We start from the raw sequence: 18,069 nt of genomic DNA, 5'->3' as shown, positions 1-18,069 counted from the left end.
CTTCCTCGGACATATTTTTACTCGACACTCGAGTTTCTTGACGGGCCTTTTTGGAACTGGACGTCCTTTATTTCAATTTTTCTTACAACCCCCTGGACTATGGGCTTTTGGAGGTTGATCTTCACCACACTCTATTCCACGATCTGAGATGATCCTGGCGCAATGAAGCGGTGGGATTTTTTTTTCTTCTTCTACCCCGGCGGAAGCATCCGTTTCTTTTCTTTTTCGAACGGTCGCTTTCATGTACTATCGGTACGCAACTTTTCCTTTGTTTGAACACGGCGCATGAAAAAAAATAAAGATGGACGGATACCCCCCCGAAGCGTGTGGTGTTGGTAATTTTTTTATTGGGATTGATATTTTCTATGGGAAGCAATACACGGGAATGGAAAGGAAAAGGGATATGCATACACCACGCTCGGTCGTGTTTGGAGTGTCAGGAATTAGCATTGCACTGGAACTGGAACCACGTATTATAGACTGGCACAAGGCAGGGAAACCACACGGCAATTCTGTTTGTGCAATTTTTTCTTTCATCTTGTTCACCCTGATCGATTACTCCGAATGTTGCCACACGAGAAAAATGGCCTCGACAACCACAGCGAAAGCCAAGAGGACCGACCAGGCGGGCGAGATTCCCCCCTGGAAGCACAACTGGCAAGCAAGCGAGCAGGGAAACCGTCGACTTTCCGAGAGCACGGCCAAGATGTTTTGTTTCTTGTACGATTCGATGGGAGCAGTTGCACACACACGGGAACGGCAAGGGCAAACGGCAAGGGAGGGAAATGCATGGTATTACACATCGGTAGCTCGCGCTGCAACACAATTGGCCGGCGGACTCTGGAGGGAATAGCGGTCTGCTTCTGTCTTCTTTTCCTTCTCATTTTCCCTTGTTGTACATGTTATTTCGGACGTTGGGTTGGGGGCTGGCTGGCGTTTATGATTGATTGCATTCGTATCCGAGTTAGCATGTGTCCCCTCTGGCGATGGAAAACGGGCCAGCAGCGGTGAGAGCAAAAAGCTTCTGACGAAATGAAATGATATGAAGTAAAATGAAATACATTCACCTGGTCTGCTCTGAAACGATCCGGTGCGCGCCCCTGTGACGAATCTCCTATTAGAAGTGTAGTAATCCGGACCCTTGGCGCTAGATGGAGGAATGACGACGCCTTGTCCCTGTGCAGCTGCAGTTTGCCGATCTTGACATTCTCTCTCACCTCTTTCTCTCTCGCCTCCTTCTCCTGGCCGCGGCCACGCCCTGCAAACGTCCACTAACAGACGCCCCACGACCGTCGATCCTGCGCGACGTGGCGTCGTTCGCAGCGCGCCCCCCTCCTTCGCCACCCCCTGCGCGTGCGGGGAGGCGGGACTGCGAGCTGGGGTAGAGGGCAGAGGAGGAATTGGGACGTGTCAGGTCGATCGGCCCGCCGGGGTGGTCGCAGTGGGCAAGCGGAGAACGGATCAATAGGGGATAGATTTTGGGGACGTGATGGGGGGGGGGGGAGGGTGTGGGCGGTGATTTGACTCGCGAGGGAGAGCTGAAAGGGGGGGGACAGACGGAGGGTCACGACGGACCGGATGACAGCGTGCGTTTTGGGCGGGCGTGTGAGACGGCTTCGGGAGCGAGGGCTTAGCGGATGTGATGGGTGCGTAGGATGCGTTTGGTGATGCGTGGGATGCGGCGTCTGGTGGTCGACGTAGTTGGGTGCTGGATGTGGATGAAGCCGGATCGAGATGCGGAGGGCGCAATACACAGCTGGACGGGCACACTCGACAGTGCCACAGCTCAAGGCACCAGCAGTGTGCGCAGTGCAATGTGATGGGTCGCTGCCAGTCTGTCATCGCGCTTACATGAGATGAGGATGATGCATCACGTCAAGCCGCCGTCACCTGGCCGTCTCCGAGCCGTCGTCATGACACCAGAGCCTGTCTCCGGGGACTCCAATGGCAGAGAGACAGCCGCCAACGTGCCGCCGATAGCGACGCAGAGTGGACGAGGGAAGCCGCGTGCGTTCCAATTCCAAAAAGGCCAATATAATTAGTATCCGTAGACCCCGTAAGTTAAGTAAGTACCTTTATAACATGGCGTATTCGTACATGTCGCATTCGCCGGGGCTCGTCCTCCGCCATCCGGCAACCATCCTCCGGCACCCCTCCGGCAAGCCCCCACCCTCCCCCGACGACAAGCCCCATAACCAAAACAAGACGCAACATGACAGCGCATTCTACAACGCACAAGAAACTCCTCCAGCCATGGTACTCGTCAGAAATAAGCCGCGCAGAATCACAAAAAGCCCGGCCTGCACGTGAAAGAGGCGTATCGCGTGTCGCGTGTCGCATGTCCCCAGACGGAAGGGGAAGTCAGTCAGTCCACACCCTCGTCGTGGAACTTCGGACTCACCGTCCGACTGATGCTGAGGTTGGTCTGGGAGCTCGTCTGGGAGCTGCCCTTGCGCAGCATGCCGCTCGCGCCGCCTCGACCCCAGCCGCCATTAGTGACTACGTCCAGGGCCTTGCGCTCGGCCTCGTCTCGCCGTTGCTCCGCCGTTGATGCGCCGCCGGGGATCTTGTCCTCAGCCGAGTCCCAGTCCAGATCATCCTCCTCCTCCTCTTCGTCCAGGTCCGCCAACTCGTCCTCGAGCGTCCGGCCGCGGGGGCTGAGGCGCCGCATCGGCACGTTCTGCGTCGCGTCGGCGTAGAGGGCCGGGTCGCGGCCTAGCACGCGGTCGGCCTTGCTCAGGGGTCTGTTAGACGGACTGGGCGTAAAGTGTCGGCCGGCGCCTTCGGACCGCTCGGGGATGTCAGGGATATCGTCGGGAGCACCGTCGGGAGCGCCCCAGCCGGCATTGACTTCGCGGGCGCGCTGCTGCTCGCGCTCGGAGCGGAGGCGGTCGCGGGCCTCGAGCCATCTCGGGCTTGCCTCCCATGACCAGCCGTCTCCGGTGGTGTTACACACGGGGATGAACCAGAACGCCGGGGTCGGGCCAAACAGGTGCTGCAGGTTGCGCCTCCAGCCAAGGTCAAATACGTTGGGAAGCTTCTCCGAGTCCTGTTCGTCGAGGTACTCCTCGTAGCGTCTCCGCCGCTGCTCGCGCTCCATGTCGGCATACGACAGCTGAACCGGGTGTGAGCCGTCGGGAGGATACGTCCGGGGCAGCTCCTGAGTGCGGCGCTCCTCACCCTCTTCCGGGCGCGTGATGCCGGGAAGGGCATTGGTGTGGAAGTCGACGAACTGCTGGGCGGCCTGGGGCAGGCGGTTGGCAGGGTTGTGGGCCGAGTTGTACGTCTTGCGCAGGGGGGACAGGTAGCGAGTCTTCTCGAGGCACTCAATGGTGGTCTGGCCTTTGCCGGCGAGGTGGACATGCCAGCCGGTAAAAGCGCCGACCACAAGTCCAATGATGCCGCTGACGACGCTCAGCATGATGAAGTTGACGGGCATAAAGGTCTCGAGGTATTGGGTGTTGTCGTCGAGCACCTCATTCCAGACCCAGCACCCGCTGACGGCAAAGGCGTAGAAGCAGAAGAGCGTCGTGTAGATGAGGAACAGCAGGAAGGCCTTGTGGTTGCGCAGTCCGATACACGTCGCCAGCCAGGGGCAGTGATGGTCCATCTTGAGCACGCAGCGGCGGCAGGTCGAGCAGTGATGCGCGCGGTCGGGCTTGCGGGCCTGGCACTTCTTGCAGAACCGGAACTCGCCATTGCTCTTGACGGTGAAGCTGGTGGCCTGCGGCGTGGTCTGCGTGGGCAGGAGGCCGTAGCCCATGTCGTTTGTCGTCGAGCCAGGGGGCGTGAAGACGGCCGTCGTGTAGGACCAGTTGAGGAGGAGGTAGAGAGCGACGCCGACGGCGGATGAACCGTTGCCTGTGAATCCTCATGTCAGCATGTATTCCTCGTAGTTCTCCCCTTCGCAGCCGCTTCCATCGTCACCCAGGGCATCCGTACCTATCCAAGCGCTCTTGATGCTCGCGCTGCCAATGCTGACAACCACCCATACCGCCCATGATGTCAGCCCGTAGACAAACACCAGCGGGATGTACGTTGCGAACGCGCAGCACGCGCGCTCCAACTTGCGAGCCCACCGACGAGACATGGCGTTCGTCGTCCCCTTGAACAAGAGGCGGCTCTTCACACGCGCGCGCTCCTGGTCTGGCCGGAAGCGGTGCCGATCCGTTGCTGGTCCGGAACAGTCGGTGTCGATTGGGGGAGCGGTTCGGCGTCTATTCCATCATCCGCAACGGGGCACCGATGGCAAAGGGGCAGCGGCCGGTAACGGGATCGAAAGCGGGAGCAACGGTTGAAGGAGCGTTTTCGAGATTGGAAATGTGAGAATTGGCCAGCGCAACGGTAATCGAAGAAGCGGCGACGGCTTCTGGCACAGGCGCAGGTACAGGCACCAACGAGAGTAATGCCACGTGGGGTGCGAAATGAGCCGAGTGTACAGAGGTGCGAGGCGTACACTACCACCGCGCGATGAGATTATTGATGAAGCTACAGTACGGACGGTACCGCGACGTCGAGTAGAGAGACCAGACCTCGAAATTACGTACCTCCAAAGGGCTGAGGTGTACAAGCTTAGGTCATCAGGGGGCGCAGTCGGCATTCGGTGATGGATCCCTCCGGCACCGCTTTTCGATCCTGCCCCGGTCCGGCCGGGGGGCGGACGCGGAAACAAGGGGGATCTTCACAATTTCATAACCACGATAGGAAATCACTTTTAGATGGGGCTATCATTATCAATTGCTACTTCCTTTGTCTCTCCATATGGTTTCGGCGATACGTCTCAACCTCGGCAACTGCGTAATCGCAACCGACTTCATCGTCATAACATGCCCCTGTCTTGACCTTCGGCTCGCCATCATCATGGCTAAATTCACCCTCTGAATTGCCAAATTTACCAATGAACATCCTTTCCCTTCCACGGATCCCTATCATCAAGCTTCTCTCCAAGCACGCTGGCCGTGCTGACCGTCTTTGTGCTCCCAGGTCTAAAGGTCTCTCGCGCCACATCCGTCGTCTTGTACTTCAGAGTTCCATCCTGGTTGCGCCCAAGGGAAACGTCCACAATACCGGAAGTGAGCTGGTCCAGGTAGGCATTATAAGTGTCCGTGTCTCGAATTCGGCATCGAACTGCACTCGACTCAGCGTGCTGCGTCACTGCCGTCAAAGACGAAAATGTTCTGAGGCAGTAAGGGCATCGATACTTTGTGCTGGAATGGGCGGGAGACATAAGATGTCCTATCAGGCCACCGGCTTTCTTGAAAGTTTTCCTACTCACGATTAGTGACGAGGAAGATTTAAGTCGGGAGGTGCTTCGACTTACAGGCAGCCAACTCGAGGACAGAGGAACTTCTCAGTCAGTGTTGAGTAGTATCGGGCCGAATTGAAGGCTGGATGGTCTGGGTGATCAGGGTCCAAAGCCTCAAACATCATTCTCGCACTCGGAGCCGTCGCCCCATCTAGCTGCTCCTTGGTTGGCTGCTGAGCTTGAGGGGCGTCGGGGAACAACTTCTTCTTTGTGTCCCAGCTAATCGGCAGTTGATTTTCTGGTTGAGGTTCAGCACGGCGGTTGTCGACTTTTTGGGTTCCAGGACGGGATGGCTGACTCGAGAGGCCGGGGAATTCATTCTTTTTCAACAAGAAAGGCTCGGGGTTGCTAGAAGTCTCCCAGGCAACAGTAGAACCACAGGTACTCGCGGACGGCATGTATTTCGTGTAGTTGGCCTTGACCGTCTGCTCGGTGAGAGCCTCGAGCTTCTTGGGAAACTCAAGTTTTCGCTCACGCATCTCCTCGAGGACGGCGGGGTCAACTCGGTGACATTTACCCTCAAAATGGGCCATGAGTCCTCCCAGACGCACGAAAGGGCCAGCACCACATGCTGGACACTCCAAGTCTTGTTCTTGCGGGTGCAGCTGGTAAGAGTTAGTTCTCGAACCTCCTCGCACGCCGGACGTGGTCTTACCTCCTGGATGTGCTTGATCTCCGCACGCTCAGTCTTGAAGTCCTCACTGCAAAACTTGCAGTGAATGTGCTTGAGCTTCCCGGCTCGGCGCATAGAGCCCTTGTGCTGGTGCAGTTTCTCCCAGCTCGAGAAGAGCAGGTTGCATGGCTTGCAAAGCCATGTGCCCTCAGACTGCTTGCTGGAGGAAGGCATGTTTGCTCCTGAGCTGCGACCTTCTGGATGAGAAAGCTGGATGCCCTAGGGTGAGGGTTCGAGTTGAAGAGATGACAATTTGGCGTCTGCTACAGTGCGCAAATGGAAGAAAAAGGTGCAGGGGAAATGGAAAAGGAAAAGAGAGACGAGAGGGTTTTAATACCTTGAGGTGGATGCCTGATAAGGGGAAAACTCTCGAAGTGAGAAGAAGAGCGGGAGGGAAGGTGCAAACTCTAGCTACCTTGCGCCTTACAGAACATGTGACCTACCAAACGAGGATGTTAGATGTGCTCTATGATAAAAGAGAGCTGCTGAATGCATTGGAACTCCCTGCGCGCGCTGCTTGCCCGCTGTGACAAAGGATACAAGAGAGAGCGGGGCGGCGTGATTCAATGCGGTGAGGCCCTTGCTTTACGATGCTTAGGCGCCGGGTTAGATACGTCTAAGCCTCCTTGTCTCTCATCGTGCCCTCGTTTTCCATACTCTCATCGTCTTCCTGTTCGTCCTCTCTGACATCTTCATCTCGCATCGCCCCCTGTTCAGCATCATCATCACCCGCCGACTCATCGTCATCATCATCATCACTTCCTGATTCATCCTGACCTGAATCCATATCATCCATCTCGAGCAGCCTGGCCTCCTCGTTCTGCGAGTCAGGCACTGATGGCGAGTCGACAGCGCGTTTTGAGCCTGCAGCCGGGTCCCTTACCCTGACGCTGTATCCCTTGTGCTTATTTTTCCTTGACGGCTGTCGTCCTCGCAGTAAGGTCAGCTCCTCATCCGTCAGGCGGAGGTTTGGAAGAGGCAGATGAAGAGTTGCTGAAGTTGACCGGATCGGTGTCTGGTCTCCAGCCTGTAATGTCATTGCAAAGTCCTCCCGCGTGAGTCGTCGATCGAATTGAATGGCCACTAGTTTCGTTTTCATAATCGCCTTGACCTTGGCCCAAAGCCCACCATGATACCATCCGCTGCTGGGATCCCATGTCGGACGCACAGCAGCGTTATCAAGAAGGTCCTTCAGGAGCGGGTCTGAAATATCGCAGACTTGCCAAACCTTTCCATCCGTGTGATAAGTTTCGCCGTCAAAGACGTGGCTCTCAGATAGCTCCTCCAAGAACTCTTTAAGCGGGCCCATCTGAGCTTTGCGCAGAGACTTCCATGTCTGACCTTTTTGGGGGCGTTTCTGCTTAGGAAGTTTGAACATGAGAGTCTGGTAAACGCGGTACTTGGGGTCTGTCCGCGGATCGATACCGTATGGAACCACGCCATCTCGCCAGGGTCCTCCTTTGAACTGGTAAGCCGTGTAGTTGAGATACTTTTTGAGCTCGTTCCAATTCTTGAGCTTCCCACCGAGGTGATTGAGCAATGACCGGCGAGTCCAGACTGGCCGGTCCTCAAATGCCTCTTCTAGCTCTGCAATGATCTCGACCATTCGAGGATCCGTCATATCAGGGGGGATTTGAGGTCCCAGTGGTGTAGGGTCCTCTGCTCCGATAAAATAACCGACCTGCTTAACAGCGGTAGTGTTGACGGTTCCGCCGTCTTCGGTGGCACGTACGTATGGGTTTTGCGAGTACTGGTAGTTGAAGGGGAGGCTCATATGAGTGAAAATAGGTGGAGGGAGAATGTCCACATTTGGTCCTTGGTCAACACCAGGCATAAACTTGAATTCCTTGATTGATTCAACTGTGGTGATTGAGTTAGGCCATGTGTCACATTACGAAAAGCACTTGCGACATACCATCTCCGGGTAGAACCTGGTCAACGTATCTGTTGGCAAACGAAGACTCGGTCATGTCCCAATAGAAGTCCGCGAGGCCGCGAAATCGATGTGTGTGTTTGATGACCCCGACAGCTTCGACTTGGTAGCTGTTGACGTTGTCTTCCAATTTTCGACGCAAAATCTTGGGATCATCGAGACGGGAGCGCGAGTGAACTTCATTCTCCTCGACGGCTTCGGTCTCGGCATCTGGTAGTTCGATGTCTCCCTCCCATGGGTCGTTTGTTCCTCTTTTTCGCTTCCTGCCAGTCCTCTTGCGAACGGTGACTTTGAGGACAACATTGTGGCTCCTGGCATTGTGAGACATTATGGGCTTACAAAATGGGTCCTCAGGAGTAAGATAGAAAGGAATTGAGTTTCTGATGGGATCCATTACCTTGAAACTTACGTTAGTAAAGAGTATGTTCACGCTGGGATTAAGAGGAGAAAGAGGGCGTACGTGTTGAAGGTCAGGTCGTCTGCCAAACGCTTTGATAGCACGATCCACGTTTTCCACGACAGCAGGAATCTCGACCGCACCAAGGACTCGATTTGGAACTGTATACTTGGGGGCAGCATCTGGCGGCGCAGGGCCAGCACTGGGCTCCTCATCGCTGTCAGGTTGCAGGTCTGCAGGGCTACTCCCACGGTAAAGGTCTTCGTCTGATGAAAGGTCCATTATGTCTGAGGCCGCAATGGATAGGGTGAATTCTCCAAAGACGATGTCTGTCCAATTAGAATGTCTCTAGGGGTTTAGTTGCAAGCCCGGCAAATACCCAATGAAGGGTAACTTGTTGGTGCTTGACCTGTGTATGCTGGGCTGGGTTGTTGCTAGGCAGTTCTTAAAAGCAACCCGCCAAAAAACTGCCGAAACAGGATTTCGTCAGCGCAGTTCCGTAGGCGTTGAGCCCTGGGAAGCGACCTGCGCAGGGGACCCTTGGAACTGGAATGGAAACGTACCTTGTGGTTGGCCCGGGTGAGAATGAAAAGCAACGATGGACAATTTGGCAAATGTTGCCGTCTTCTGCCACACTGTTGTTGCCGTTGTCAACGTGCAATGGGCAAAGTGTGGGCGGGGTGGTATGCACTGTACTCAAACAGAAATCGGGTTGTGGTGTATCTGTGGCTTGACTCTGGCGGCTTAGCCTGTGAAGGGTTAAGCTGTGGCTTGTGCGGCAAATTGGCCCGTGCGTCATGATCTCCGTGGATGCTCCACCATTCGTCAGGCCCATATGACTGAGAGTTTCCAGCCCACTCGTCACTCGCGTCTGTCTGGCACGGCCCAGCCGTGTCAAGACTCGGGCTTTGTGTACCACTTGGGAGTCCTGTACGACCAATGCGAGAGGAGGAGAAGATTCCAGAGTAGGGCTTCTATTAATTGCCTCTTCTGACCCTCGTTCCGATGTCTGGATTGCTCAGGGCTTTCAGTAACCGGGGGTTGGTGTCGAGGTGTCCAGCCCCTTGCCTTCTCCTTTCGTCCCATCCTCTAATTAACCGATCCCCCCGTCTACGGAGTGCCCAAGCGCAGTGATTGTGATGGAATTCGCACAGGGCTGTGTCCCTCCCTGGTGCTGCTTGATGTCACCTCGGTCGCCTCGCGCAGGCACTGGGACAGTCCACCAGAGGCGTTCGGCTCCGCGCATGATCCGGACGGGTCGCCAGAAATTACAAAATCCAGATTGGGGCAGCATAACTAGCATTGTATGGCACTGCACCGCATTGATGGGGCGCACGCGTCGCTCTGTACTCCAAACCTACTAGAGATAGGGCACACGGGCGCCATCCAGCACAGCCCACTCGTGCTGGGAGCACCGTCCGGGAGGGGTCGGGTCCTCTAACAGCCCGCCGGGAGCTGCCCCTAATATTAAACAGTAGGTAGTTAGTAGCCCTGGAGCTCCCTCGAGAGGGAGAGCCAGTGCAGACCTGATTTTCACCGCCCACTCCACCACCAGCCCACTCCAACCCACCCCAGCCCCAGTTGACTGCCCGGCTCCAGCGCGCCAACGCCCAAAAGACCCCCCAAAGCAAACACCTAGCAGCCCCGAAGCACGCACCAGCCGCCTTGACAACCTGGACTGCATCGCACCGCGCTGGGCCCAACTCGATTGGCCTGCCCTGAGAGTCGACTCCTCCACTGTCGTCTCCCTCCCGCCTCCAAGAACGAATAACGGCGCGTCCTCGAGCTTTCCCCCCCCGCAAAGCACAACATCCCTCCGCCGGCGCCCAACGACAACTGCCACTGCCACTGCCACGACCACGACCTCGAACCAGCGTCCAGCGACGACAATCCGCCGCGCCGTTTCGTTATCCTATCCCTCCGGCCGTCTCCCTCTCCCTCTCTCCCTCCCTCTCCTCCCTCGTCAAGACACATCTCCGCCAGCATCAGCAGCGACACACCGCACGCACGCCCCGTCTTGCTGCGCCAGTGCCAGCGCCAGCGCAAGGAGCCAGCACCGCACCCGACTGCAGAATCGCACCGCACGCACCGCCCATATTCCGACACCCGAGTCCTGGCTGGTTCAGTGCTTCTACATCCTCCTGCGTGGGAGGCGACGCCGCGATAGTTTCCCTCTCGACTGCCCTCCTCGGCTCTCGCACTTCTTCGCCTGTCTCTAGCTCCCAGCTCCAGCTTCCGCTCCCGCCCCAGCCGCTGTCTCGCTCCCGCGTCGACTCTGGCTCGCCCCCCGACAGAATCCACCGTCTCGCCAGGCTCGCCCCCTCTCCCCAAATCGCCTGCCCACGACGATCCCCGCGTGTCCCTCATCGCCGCGACGTCCTCCGCTCTCGATTCCAAACGCAATCATTCATTCGCTCCGCCGCCGTCATCACGTCGTCTCCTCGAGCCCCTGACGTCGTTGCCCTCCTGCCCCACCGCCCTCTTCGAGTCGAGTAGCGGGCGTCTCAATCCGCCCCCCACCTACAGTAACACTGTTGTCCGACAAGATGAAGCGCTTCAGCCAGAGAGTTGTAGGTCTTGTCTCCTGTTGGCCGCCCTGATTTTCCTGCTGACATGTCCCGTTTCCTGCCTGCAGCTCTCGCGTGGAAAAGATTCCAGCAAGTCATCTAAGAAGAACAAGGATTCCAAGGATGGCACCGCGTCTCCCTCATCACGGGACTCTAACCAGTCTCCCGTCCTAACGCCATCATCCTCCACGTCGACACTCAACGACATCCGCAACAAACCGTTGCCCTCAAACAATGGAGGTCAAGGGAGCGATCACGCCGGCGCCTCGCAGCCTTCCAGCCTCTCCAATGTCACACAGGCTGGCGAGGATCGCTTTGGAGCCACCAGCCCCAACGGAAGCTCAAGACTGCCTCCAACTGTCATCATCAGCCCTACCCCCGGAGTACGTCCTGACTTGACCCCGCCCCATCCCATCTTGCTACATCTGTCGCTAACTCTTCAACCTCAGCACGTTCCTCCACCTGGAGCCGCCGAGACGATGCCGCACGACCTGGCACCTCCCAAGGCTGGGCAGAAGTCTCTTTTGATTCACAGGGGAATCGATAACCGAGATGCGATCCCCGAGGGCCTGCGAACCCCCAAGCGACAGCACTCTTCCCGATTCGACATCTCTGCTCACCGTGAGCTGGAGAAGCTTCCCGGCTTCCACGAGGTCCCCCCGAACCGACGACAGGAGCTCTTCATGCAAAAGATCGATCAGTGTAATGTCATATTCGACTTTAATGATGCGAGCGGCGACATGAAGTCCAAGGAGATCAAGCGACTGGCTCTGCACGAGCTTCTTGACTATGTGGCCAACAACCGACAGGTCATTACCGAGCCCATGTATCCCAAGGTCGTCGACATGTTCGCCAAGAACCTGTTCCGACCCATCCCGCCACCCATGAACCCCCAAGGCGAGGCTTTCGATCCGGAGGAGGACGAGCCCGTTCTGGAGGTTGCTTGGCCCCATATCCAGGTCGTCTACGAGTTCTTCCTGCGCTTCATCGAGAGCCAGGATTTCAATACCAACATTGCCAAGGCGTACATTGACCACAGCTTCGTCCTGCAGCTCCTGGAGCTCTTCGACTCCGAGGACCCCCGCGAACGTGATTTCCTCAAGACCACCCTCCACCGTATCTACGGCAAGTTCCTCAACCTGCGATCATTTATCCGACGATCCATCAACAACGTCTTCTTCCAATTCACCTATGAAACTGAACGCTTCAACGGTATCGCCGAACTCCTCGAGATTCTTGGATCCATTATCAACGGCTTCGCACTCCCCCTCAAGGAGGAGCATAAGATCTTCCTGACCCGGGTGCTGCTGCCTCTCCACAAGCCCAAGAGCCTCAGCATGTACCACCCTCAACTTGCGTACTGCATCGTCCAGTTCCTAGAGAAGGATGCATCGCTGACAGAAGATGTATGTGACTATTGAAATTGTGTGTTCTAACATGTTCTGACTTTTCTTGTAGGTCGTTCTTGGACTGCTGCGTTATTGGCCCAAGGTCAACAGCACCAAGGAAGTTATGTTCCTTAACGAGGTCGAAGATATCTTCGAAGTCATGGACCCTGCCGAATTCGCCAAGGTCCAGGAGCCCCTCTTCCACCAGCTGGCCAAGTCCGTTGCCAGCCCGCATTTCCAAGTCGCCGAGCGTGCACTGTACTTCTGGAACAACGAATACTTCTGCAACCTTGTTAGCGACAATGTGGAGATTATCCTTCCTATCATGTTCGCGCCCCTGTACGAGAACTCAAAGGGCCATTGGAACAGGTACAGTCGACCTCCCTTGATACTGGTGATGGGTTACAGCTTCTGACAAGTAACAATAGGACGATCCACGGCATGGTCTATAATGCCATGAAGCTCTTCATGGAGATTAACCCTCAACTATTCGACGACTGCTCCCACGACTACACTGAGCAGCAGAACAGCGCCGCTGCTCGAGAGGCTCTCCGAGAGCGCAAGTGGGCTGCCTTGAGCGAGAAGGCGGAGCAACAGAGGGAAAGCAACGGGGCGCCAGACGCGCCACGCAGCCACGTTACCTCTCTTTCCCGCGTTGACGAGGTCGACCCTGTGACGGAAGACAACCAGAAGCGCCTAGACTCGCTTAAGTTGCAGGACGGGTCCGCAACTGGCCGTCGACCAAGCCTCCATGAGCGCCAGAACTCTGTAGGATCTACAAGGAGTCGGTAATCAACAGACTTACCCCATGAGCTCTGGTTCAGCACTCGCATCAACATGTCTCAGATTATAGGAACCGCAAAGGCACGCAGATTTCAATCAAAGCATTATTGGAAGCATCAAAGATCCTGATAGCATCCTTTGTTGTGCGGGACAAATTGCAGGTGACAACACAACCGGTGTCTTGATTGCTCCATCGCCATCTACAAGATGGACTTGACCTGGCGATATGCTCGCACAGCCGCTTGCTTGAGTTGGCAACACTCGGAACTAGATGCCCTCCTACACCATATCTTTAGCTTCATCTTTTTCACGGCCTCTACCTTGGACGAGACCACCATCTACCCCCGAAAGGATTCGTGTGCGGTTAATCCTTTAATCCATCCATTCTCTCCTCCCTGCTGGGAAGCGCCGCACCGATGTACGGGGACCATCTGGGCCCAGGGAACACAGAGAGCGCGAACCGAGCACAAAAAAGTCGACGTTTAAGCTTCTCGTGTAACTTTTTTTCTCCCCTTCTTCTTCTTCTTCTTCTTCTGCCCTGTCACTCTTCTCTTGTCGTTTTTTTTTCTTCTTTAGTTTTTCTTCCTTTTTTTTCTTGTTGCTTGCTTGCTCCCTTCACACCTTAAGAGATCAGGCGTATGGAGGAATTACGATGCTTCGCCGCGCCACACAGGGTCTCAGTGTGTGTGCCGTGTGACGTCGTGCGTAGACGCGTTGTCTGCGCGTGTCTGGGTGGAAAGGAGAGGAGGTGATAGGGGTAGGGGTTTCTCCTTGGTTTATGTAGACGATGAATGAGCAAGACTAAAAGTCAACCGGATAGAGAATTTGGTCACGCGAAAGTATGAATTGCGGTGTGGTGCGGATGAGTGTGATTAAATCATGTCATGATTGGTATCGTGATCCGATGGGCCCCAGGCTTGCTATAGTACACTTTTAATTACTCAACCAGATCTATAGGCCATCTCCTGGTATTTACCAACCTCCTCGGCCGCGGTCATACCCGCCTCTTCCACGACCCCGGTATCCTCCCCTACCCCTTCCGCCGTCGAAGTGATTGTTGTAAGGTGGCATATGCGGCGGTGGAGGAGGTGGAGGAGCGGGCCAGCTGCCCATCATCTGCGACGGCATACCGGGGTTCGGGAACATGACTCCCGGGTGACCACCCATGGGTGGCGCAGGCGGAAATGGCGGCGGCCAGGGGCCTTGATAGCCGGCTGGCGGTGGTGGAGGAATAGGGAAATCGCCGGGCGGAGGAGGGATCGGAGGGAAGGATGACGGAGGAGCGTACGGCGGCTGTGGAGGGAGGCGACTGGGGCCGTCGCGACGGTAAGGGGGCGGTGAACGCGAGCGAGAGGGTGATCTGCTGTAGGACCTGCGGTGGCTAGAGCGGTCGAACCGTCTGGCCGGACTGCGACTTCGGCTTCGATCGCGAGGCTGGCGATGGGGTCGGTTAGGGCTTTTGCTGCGCGACGGACTACGGCCTCTCGAGTCGTTAGAGAGCCGTCGACGCTTGAAAGCGGGCGGTGACAGGCTTCGTGACCCGCCGCGTGAGTAGCTACTCGACCGTGAGTGCGACCGTCCTCTGTTTGCGCCCTTGGCCTTCTTTTTCCTCCTCTCCGTCATCTTTTCGCAGAATTGGCGTGACCAACCATAGTAAGTCTCGCCACCGACAATCTCTCCTGTGATTTCATCCAAGACCACTCTCTCACCCAATTCATTCAGGTCAATGTGAGGGTCGTCATCCATCTTCTGGTCCTTCGAGAACAGGCGCTCAACATCGGAGAGGAGGCTCTTCACGGCGGTCGCAAGAGCCTTGTCGGCCGGCCCCGAGACCAGTTGGATCGGCCGAATAAGTTCAGGGATCATGGGCTTTGTAGAGTTCGGCGTGAGGTGAGGTAGCCATGACGCAGCGGGAAGATCGTACCATGGCGATGTCGGGTCGCCATGAAGGGAGGGGAGGGTATATGGTGTGTCTTTGGCAAGTTTGAGAGAGGTCGTCGAGGGTTGGGGAACCGTAGAGATTTGCGAGACGATGCCCTTCGCGAGAGCGTCCCGAAGCTTGGAGACGAGATCAGAGCTGAAGTATTGTTTCTCCTCCCACAGGTCGATGAGATTCTCGAGTTTCTTCTTGTGCTTCGGGCAGTTGTCAAAGGCGGCGGCGCTCGCGATCAGGCTAGGGAGGCCAGCATCCCACACTGTCGCAAACTTGGCGTCGCCCTTCCTCTTCACAACATGATGTAACACGTCGTTTACCACGTAGAGAACATGCAGTCTCCTCCTCTTGACACTGGGTTTCTCGCCATCATCCTGCAGGTTCTTGGACAGCGCCGCCAAGTACTTGACGAGGGCTACAACGCGCGCGGGAGACGGCGCAATATTGTCAACGACCCAGGCCTTGCATTTCTGTCTCCGGAAAACAGGAAAAAATTTAGTGCTTCTGCAGGCAACTTAGGGGAAGTGCTTGTCAAGCGATGGAGCAAACCTGGACGTTGGGGCGGGAGCACTGGGCGAGGGCGGAGGTGACGAGTGGGAAGAAGGTTTCGACAGCTGGGCGGCTGAGAGAGGTCGGGTCGGCGCGGAACAGCGTCGCAGAGAGAGTGGCCTTTGCGATGGCAAGCTCCGGAGTCGCCATAGTGAGGAGAGGGAGAGTTGGATCCGGACCTAGAAAGGCCTCTTCAGGGAGCGAGCGGGCGATTCGCGATTGAGGTGAACGAGCTTGTTGAAGTTCGCCGGAGCTTGTAGCTTCGCGCGTAGCATGCATTCATCCTGGCGGATATACTTCGGCGCCTCGGACACGTGGGAAAGAGGCGCGGACGAGGCGCGGGGAGCCGAGCGTCGGCGAATTGCAGGCGCCGCTTCAAGCTAAAGATTTGGACATTTTGATGATGATGGATGAGGTCACGCTACGAGACGACGTCATGATTGAAGGAATAAAGCAAAGGCGGATGGAGGCGTGAGAGATGCGGGTTGGTATTTGACTGACTGTGTAACGAGGCCTATTGAGCAAAATACTGTAGGAATACAACAGCGACGTCGGCGATTTCGCTCCACTCAGCCGAGCATGGATGCGCATCTAAACATTCAAACACCGCAGAGCCGAACCATACTGTAACTTGCGGCAAGCACGGAAAGTGTCATGAATAAGTGTCCGTTTTAAGAAGGAGAAGAGAAACAGGTCATTCTGGATTCCGTTTAATCATACCCGACTGATGCCATTCTAATCCGTAATGTACATGCTCCTTAAAAGAGTCTTCACGTCGCAATAGCTCCCACTTGATCCCTCCAGGACCCTGTCAGCCTACGAGAACCGGTCTCCCTTTGGACTCCGGTATACTGTGTTACTCTCGTATTTACTCTTCTCCCCAACGCGTTCCGACTCGGTCGCGGGGGCGTGTCTCGTCGGTGCGGGATCGTTGCTAGCTTCCTGGCTGGGCGAGCCGGTGCTGTCGGTGCGGGCAGGGCTGCCGTTCGTGGTCGCAGAGGACGACAGTCCCTGCGAGTACTCGAGCTGCTCGATGTTGCGCATCTTCTGGCGCTGGGCCTCCATCTTGGCCTGACGATCGGCGTTGATCTGCTTCTTGGCGAAGTAGTAGGCACCACCTCCGGCTGCGACAAGGTCAATTGAAGTTCGGGGGACGGTCATGTTCGGTTCATGGGAGCGGGCTTCGTACCGGCGCAGAGAGAGCCCCAACCGAGCCTGTATCGATAAAGCGTTCAGTTAGTCTGGAGAAGGTCGAGCGAGAGTCGGTGGAGAGCGGGTACGAACCAGAAAGACTTGACCTGGAGGGCAGAGGGTCAGTAATGCGACATTGTCACCAGAGGGGACATGGGGATGCTCACGGTGTTCATATTGACGAGAGTTTTCAATTGAAAGCGGCAGGCGCAAATCTGATCGTTTTCAAGCCGAGGTCGGGTGCAGAAATCTAGAGGACAGGGTTTTTGTAAAGGTGTTGGAGTCTATAAGTGGGATGGCCTGACATGATAAAGCGATCCCAGGTCCAGGCCTTGTCAGGCGGTCGGCATTCAAGTGGAATTGGAAGGGCGAGGTACGTACCTCTCAGCGCCTTACTGTATTGTTGGCGAGTATAGCCAGGTATTCGCACGCACAAGTACATGATCCAGTACCTACTACAGCAGGTTAGAAAATACCGTTTCAATAGACTTATTCTTAAGAATACTTATCTCTCCTAATGCTAACTTTTGTTTAATTTATCAGGTTAAATTGAATGATAGGGATAGCCCTTTAGCCTAAGAATGTAACCTTTGATGGTGCATGCGCGGTACATTGTCCTAGGTGAGCCTTAGGTGAAGGAACTTGTACCTACGTGTAAACGGCAATGAGTCGGGTGCGAATACCCATAGCGTACCGTCACTCGCAAAGTGGCACCCGGACATTCAGCGGCAACACTGAAAGTTTGTGTGGGTCCCGAGCCCGCCCTCAGTGGAGGTGGCCCCGGCAACCGTACGCTGGGGCCCCTGGAGGTACTGACGGCGAGGCACAGGGCGATGGCGCTGGCAATGGGGCGCTGCGAGGCGCTAGGATGCTCTCCTCAGGGGCCCCTCCAAGCACCCACAAACTGCCGTTGCATGTCACAGCGTAGCGTTCAAACACCAAACACGGCCGTTACAGGGGGGAGGTCGTGCCGCCATTTTTAGCACCCACCTCAGATTCGCTCCCCCGCTGTGGCGCCCCTGGCCGGCGTGCGTCCCAGCGTGGGTTTCGTATTTCGCACTGTCGTCCTCGCGCCAATTTACGTGCATCACACAGTGCTTTCCTCGTCCCGAGCGCACCCACTTATGACATAAGGGTGGCTCAGCCAGTCGCACCGGCGCTGGAAATTGTGGGAGACCACGCAAGACAACCTGCAACATCTCGAGGCCACGAGGCGAATAGGGGACTGACTGAAAACAAACGACTTCCTGGAGCCTTGTTCGTTGTCCAGCATCCTGTGTTTTCTCCATTTTGGTCCTGGCTCGGCGCACCATTATGCTAAATCTCTTGCCTCAGCTCCGAAACCCCTCC

General features: G+C 56.2%; 8 protein-coding genes across 8 annotated transcripts; 2 read left to right on the top strand and 6 right to left on the bottom strand.

Annotated features, from left to right (window-relative positions):
• Positions 1 to 137: 137 nt before the first annotated feature.
• Positions 138 to 1,033, top strand: BGZ61DRAFT_167072 (uncharacterized protein). The gene has a single exon (XM_046237539.1). It carries the CDS (start codon positions 302 to 304, stop codon positions 851 to 853), a length of 552 nt encoding a protein of 183 aa, XP_046108656.1. The 5' UTR covers positions 138 to 301; the 3' UTR covers positions 854 to 1,033.
• A 1,332-nt stretch (positions 1,034 to 2,365) lies between these two features.
• Positions 2,366 to 4,090, bottom strand: BGZ61DRAFT_529109 (DHHC palmitoyltransferase-domain-containing protein; the record flags this gene model as incomplete). Its single annotated transcript, XM_046253352.1, has 2 exons — positions 2,366 to 3,861; positions 3,943 to 4,090. 2 exons carry the CDS (start codon positions 4,088 to 4,090, stop codon positions 2,366 to 2,368), a joined length of 1,644 nt encoding a protein of 547 aa, XP_046108655.1.
• Positions 4,091 to 4,655: 565 nt separating this feature from the next.
• On the bottom strand, positions 4,656 to 5,912 carry BGZ61DRAFT_445396 (uncharacterized protein). The gene is made up of 3 exons (XM_046245082.1): positions 5,604 to 5,912; positions 5,321 to 5,543; positions 4,656 to 5,267 (listed from the first exon to the last, which is right to left on the bottom strand). Exons 1-3 carry the CDS (start codon positions 5,836 to 5,838, stop codon positions 4,892 to 4,894), a joined length of 834 nt encoding a protein of 277 aa, XP_046108654.1. The 5' UTR covers positions 5,839 to 5,912; the 3' UTR covers positions 4,656 to 4,891.
• Positions 5,913 to 6,594: 682 nt separating this feature from the next.
• On the bottom strand, positions 6,595 to 8,590 carry BGZ61DRAFT_344054 (RNA polymerase III transcription factor IIIC subunit-domain-containing protein; the record flags this gene model as incomplete). Its single annotated transcript, XM_046239659.1, has 3 exons — positions 6,595 to 7,838; positions 7,894 to 8,308; positions 8,372 to 8,590. 3 exons carry the CDS (start codon positions 8,588 to 8,590, stop codon positions 6,595 to 6,597), a joined length of 1,878 nt encoding a protein of 625 aa, XP_046108653.1.
• A 1,244-nt stretch (positions 8,591 to 9,834) lies between these two features.
• On the bottom strand, positions 9,835 to 10,765 carry BGZ61DRAFT_166967 (uncharacterized protein). The gene has a single exon (XM_046237538.1). It carries the CDS (start codon positions 10,673 to 10,675, stop codon positions 9,944 to 9,946), a length of 732 nt encoding a protein of 243 aa, XP_046108652.1. The 5' UTR covers positions 10,676 to 10,765; the 3' UTR covers positions 9,835 to 9,943.
• An 89-nt stretch (positions 10,766 to 10,854) lies between these two features.
• BGZ61DRAFT_529106 (phosphatase 2A regulatory B subunit-domain-containing protein) lies at positions 10,855 to 13,055 on the top strand (the record flags this gene model as incomplete). Its single annotated transcript, XM_046253351.1, has 5 exons — positions 10,855 to 10,878; positions 10,944 to 11,258; positions 11,325 to 12,281; positions 12,334 to 12,632; positions 12,692 to 13,055. 5 exons carry the CDS (start codon positions 10,855 to 10,857, stop codon positions 13,053 to 13,055), a joined length of 1,959 nt encoding a protein of 652 aa, XP_046108651.1.
• A 963-nt stretch (positions 13,056 to 14,018) lies between these two features.
• On the bottom strand, positions 14,019 to 15,678 carry BGZ61DRAFT_491391 (uncharacterized protein; the record flags this gene model as incomplete). The annotated part of the gene is made up of 2 exons (XM_046250422.1): positions 14,019 to 15,449; positions 15,529 to 15,678. 2 exons carry the CDS (start codon positions 15,676 to 15,678, stop codon positions 14,019 to 14,021), a joined length of 1,581 nt encoding a protein of 526 aa, XP_046108650.1.
• Positions 15,679 to 16,344: 666 nt separating this feature from the next.
• On the bottom strand, positions 16,345 to 16,895 carry BGZ61DRAFT_529104 (uncharacterized protein; the record flags this gene model as incomplete). The annotated part of the gene is made up of 4 exons (XM_046253350.1): positions 16,345 to 16,652; positions 16,718 to 16,743; positions 16,813 to 16,826; positions 16,887 to 16,895. 4 exons carry the CDS (start codon positions 16,893 to 16,895, stop codon positions 16,345 to 16,347), a joined length of 357 nt encoding a protein of 118 aa, XP_046108649.1.
• Between the last annotated feature and the right edge of the window lie 1,174 nt (positions 16,896 to 18,069).

The sequence above is a fragment of the Ilyonectria robusta genome, assembly GCF_021365365.1.
Source record: "Ilyonectria robusta strain PMI_751 chromosome Unknown BGZ61scaffold_4, whole genome shotgun sequence".
NCBI lineage: Eukaryota > Fungi > Ascomycota > Sordariomycetes > Hypocreales > Nectriaceae > Ilyonectria > Ilyonectria robusta.
Note: the sequence above shows the minus strand (reverse complement) of the source record. Positions and strands in the feature narration are given on the sequence as shown.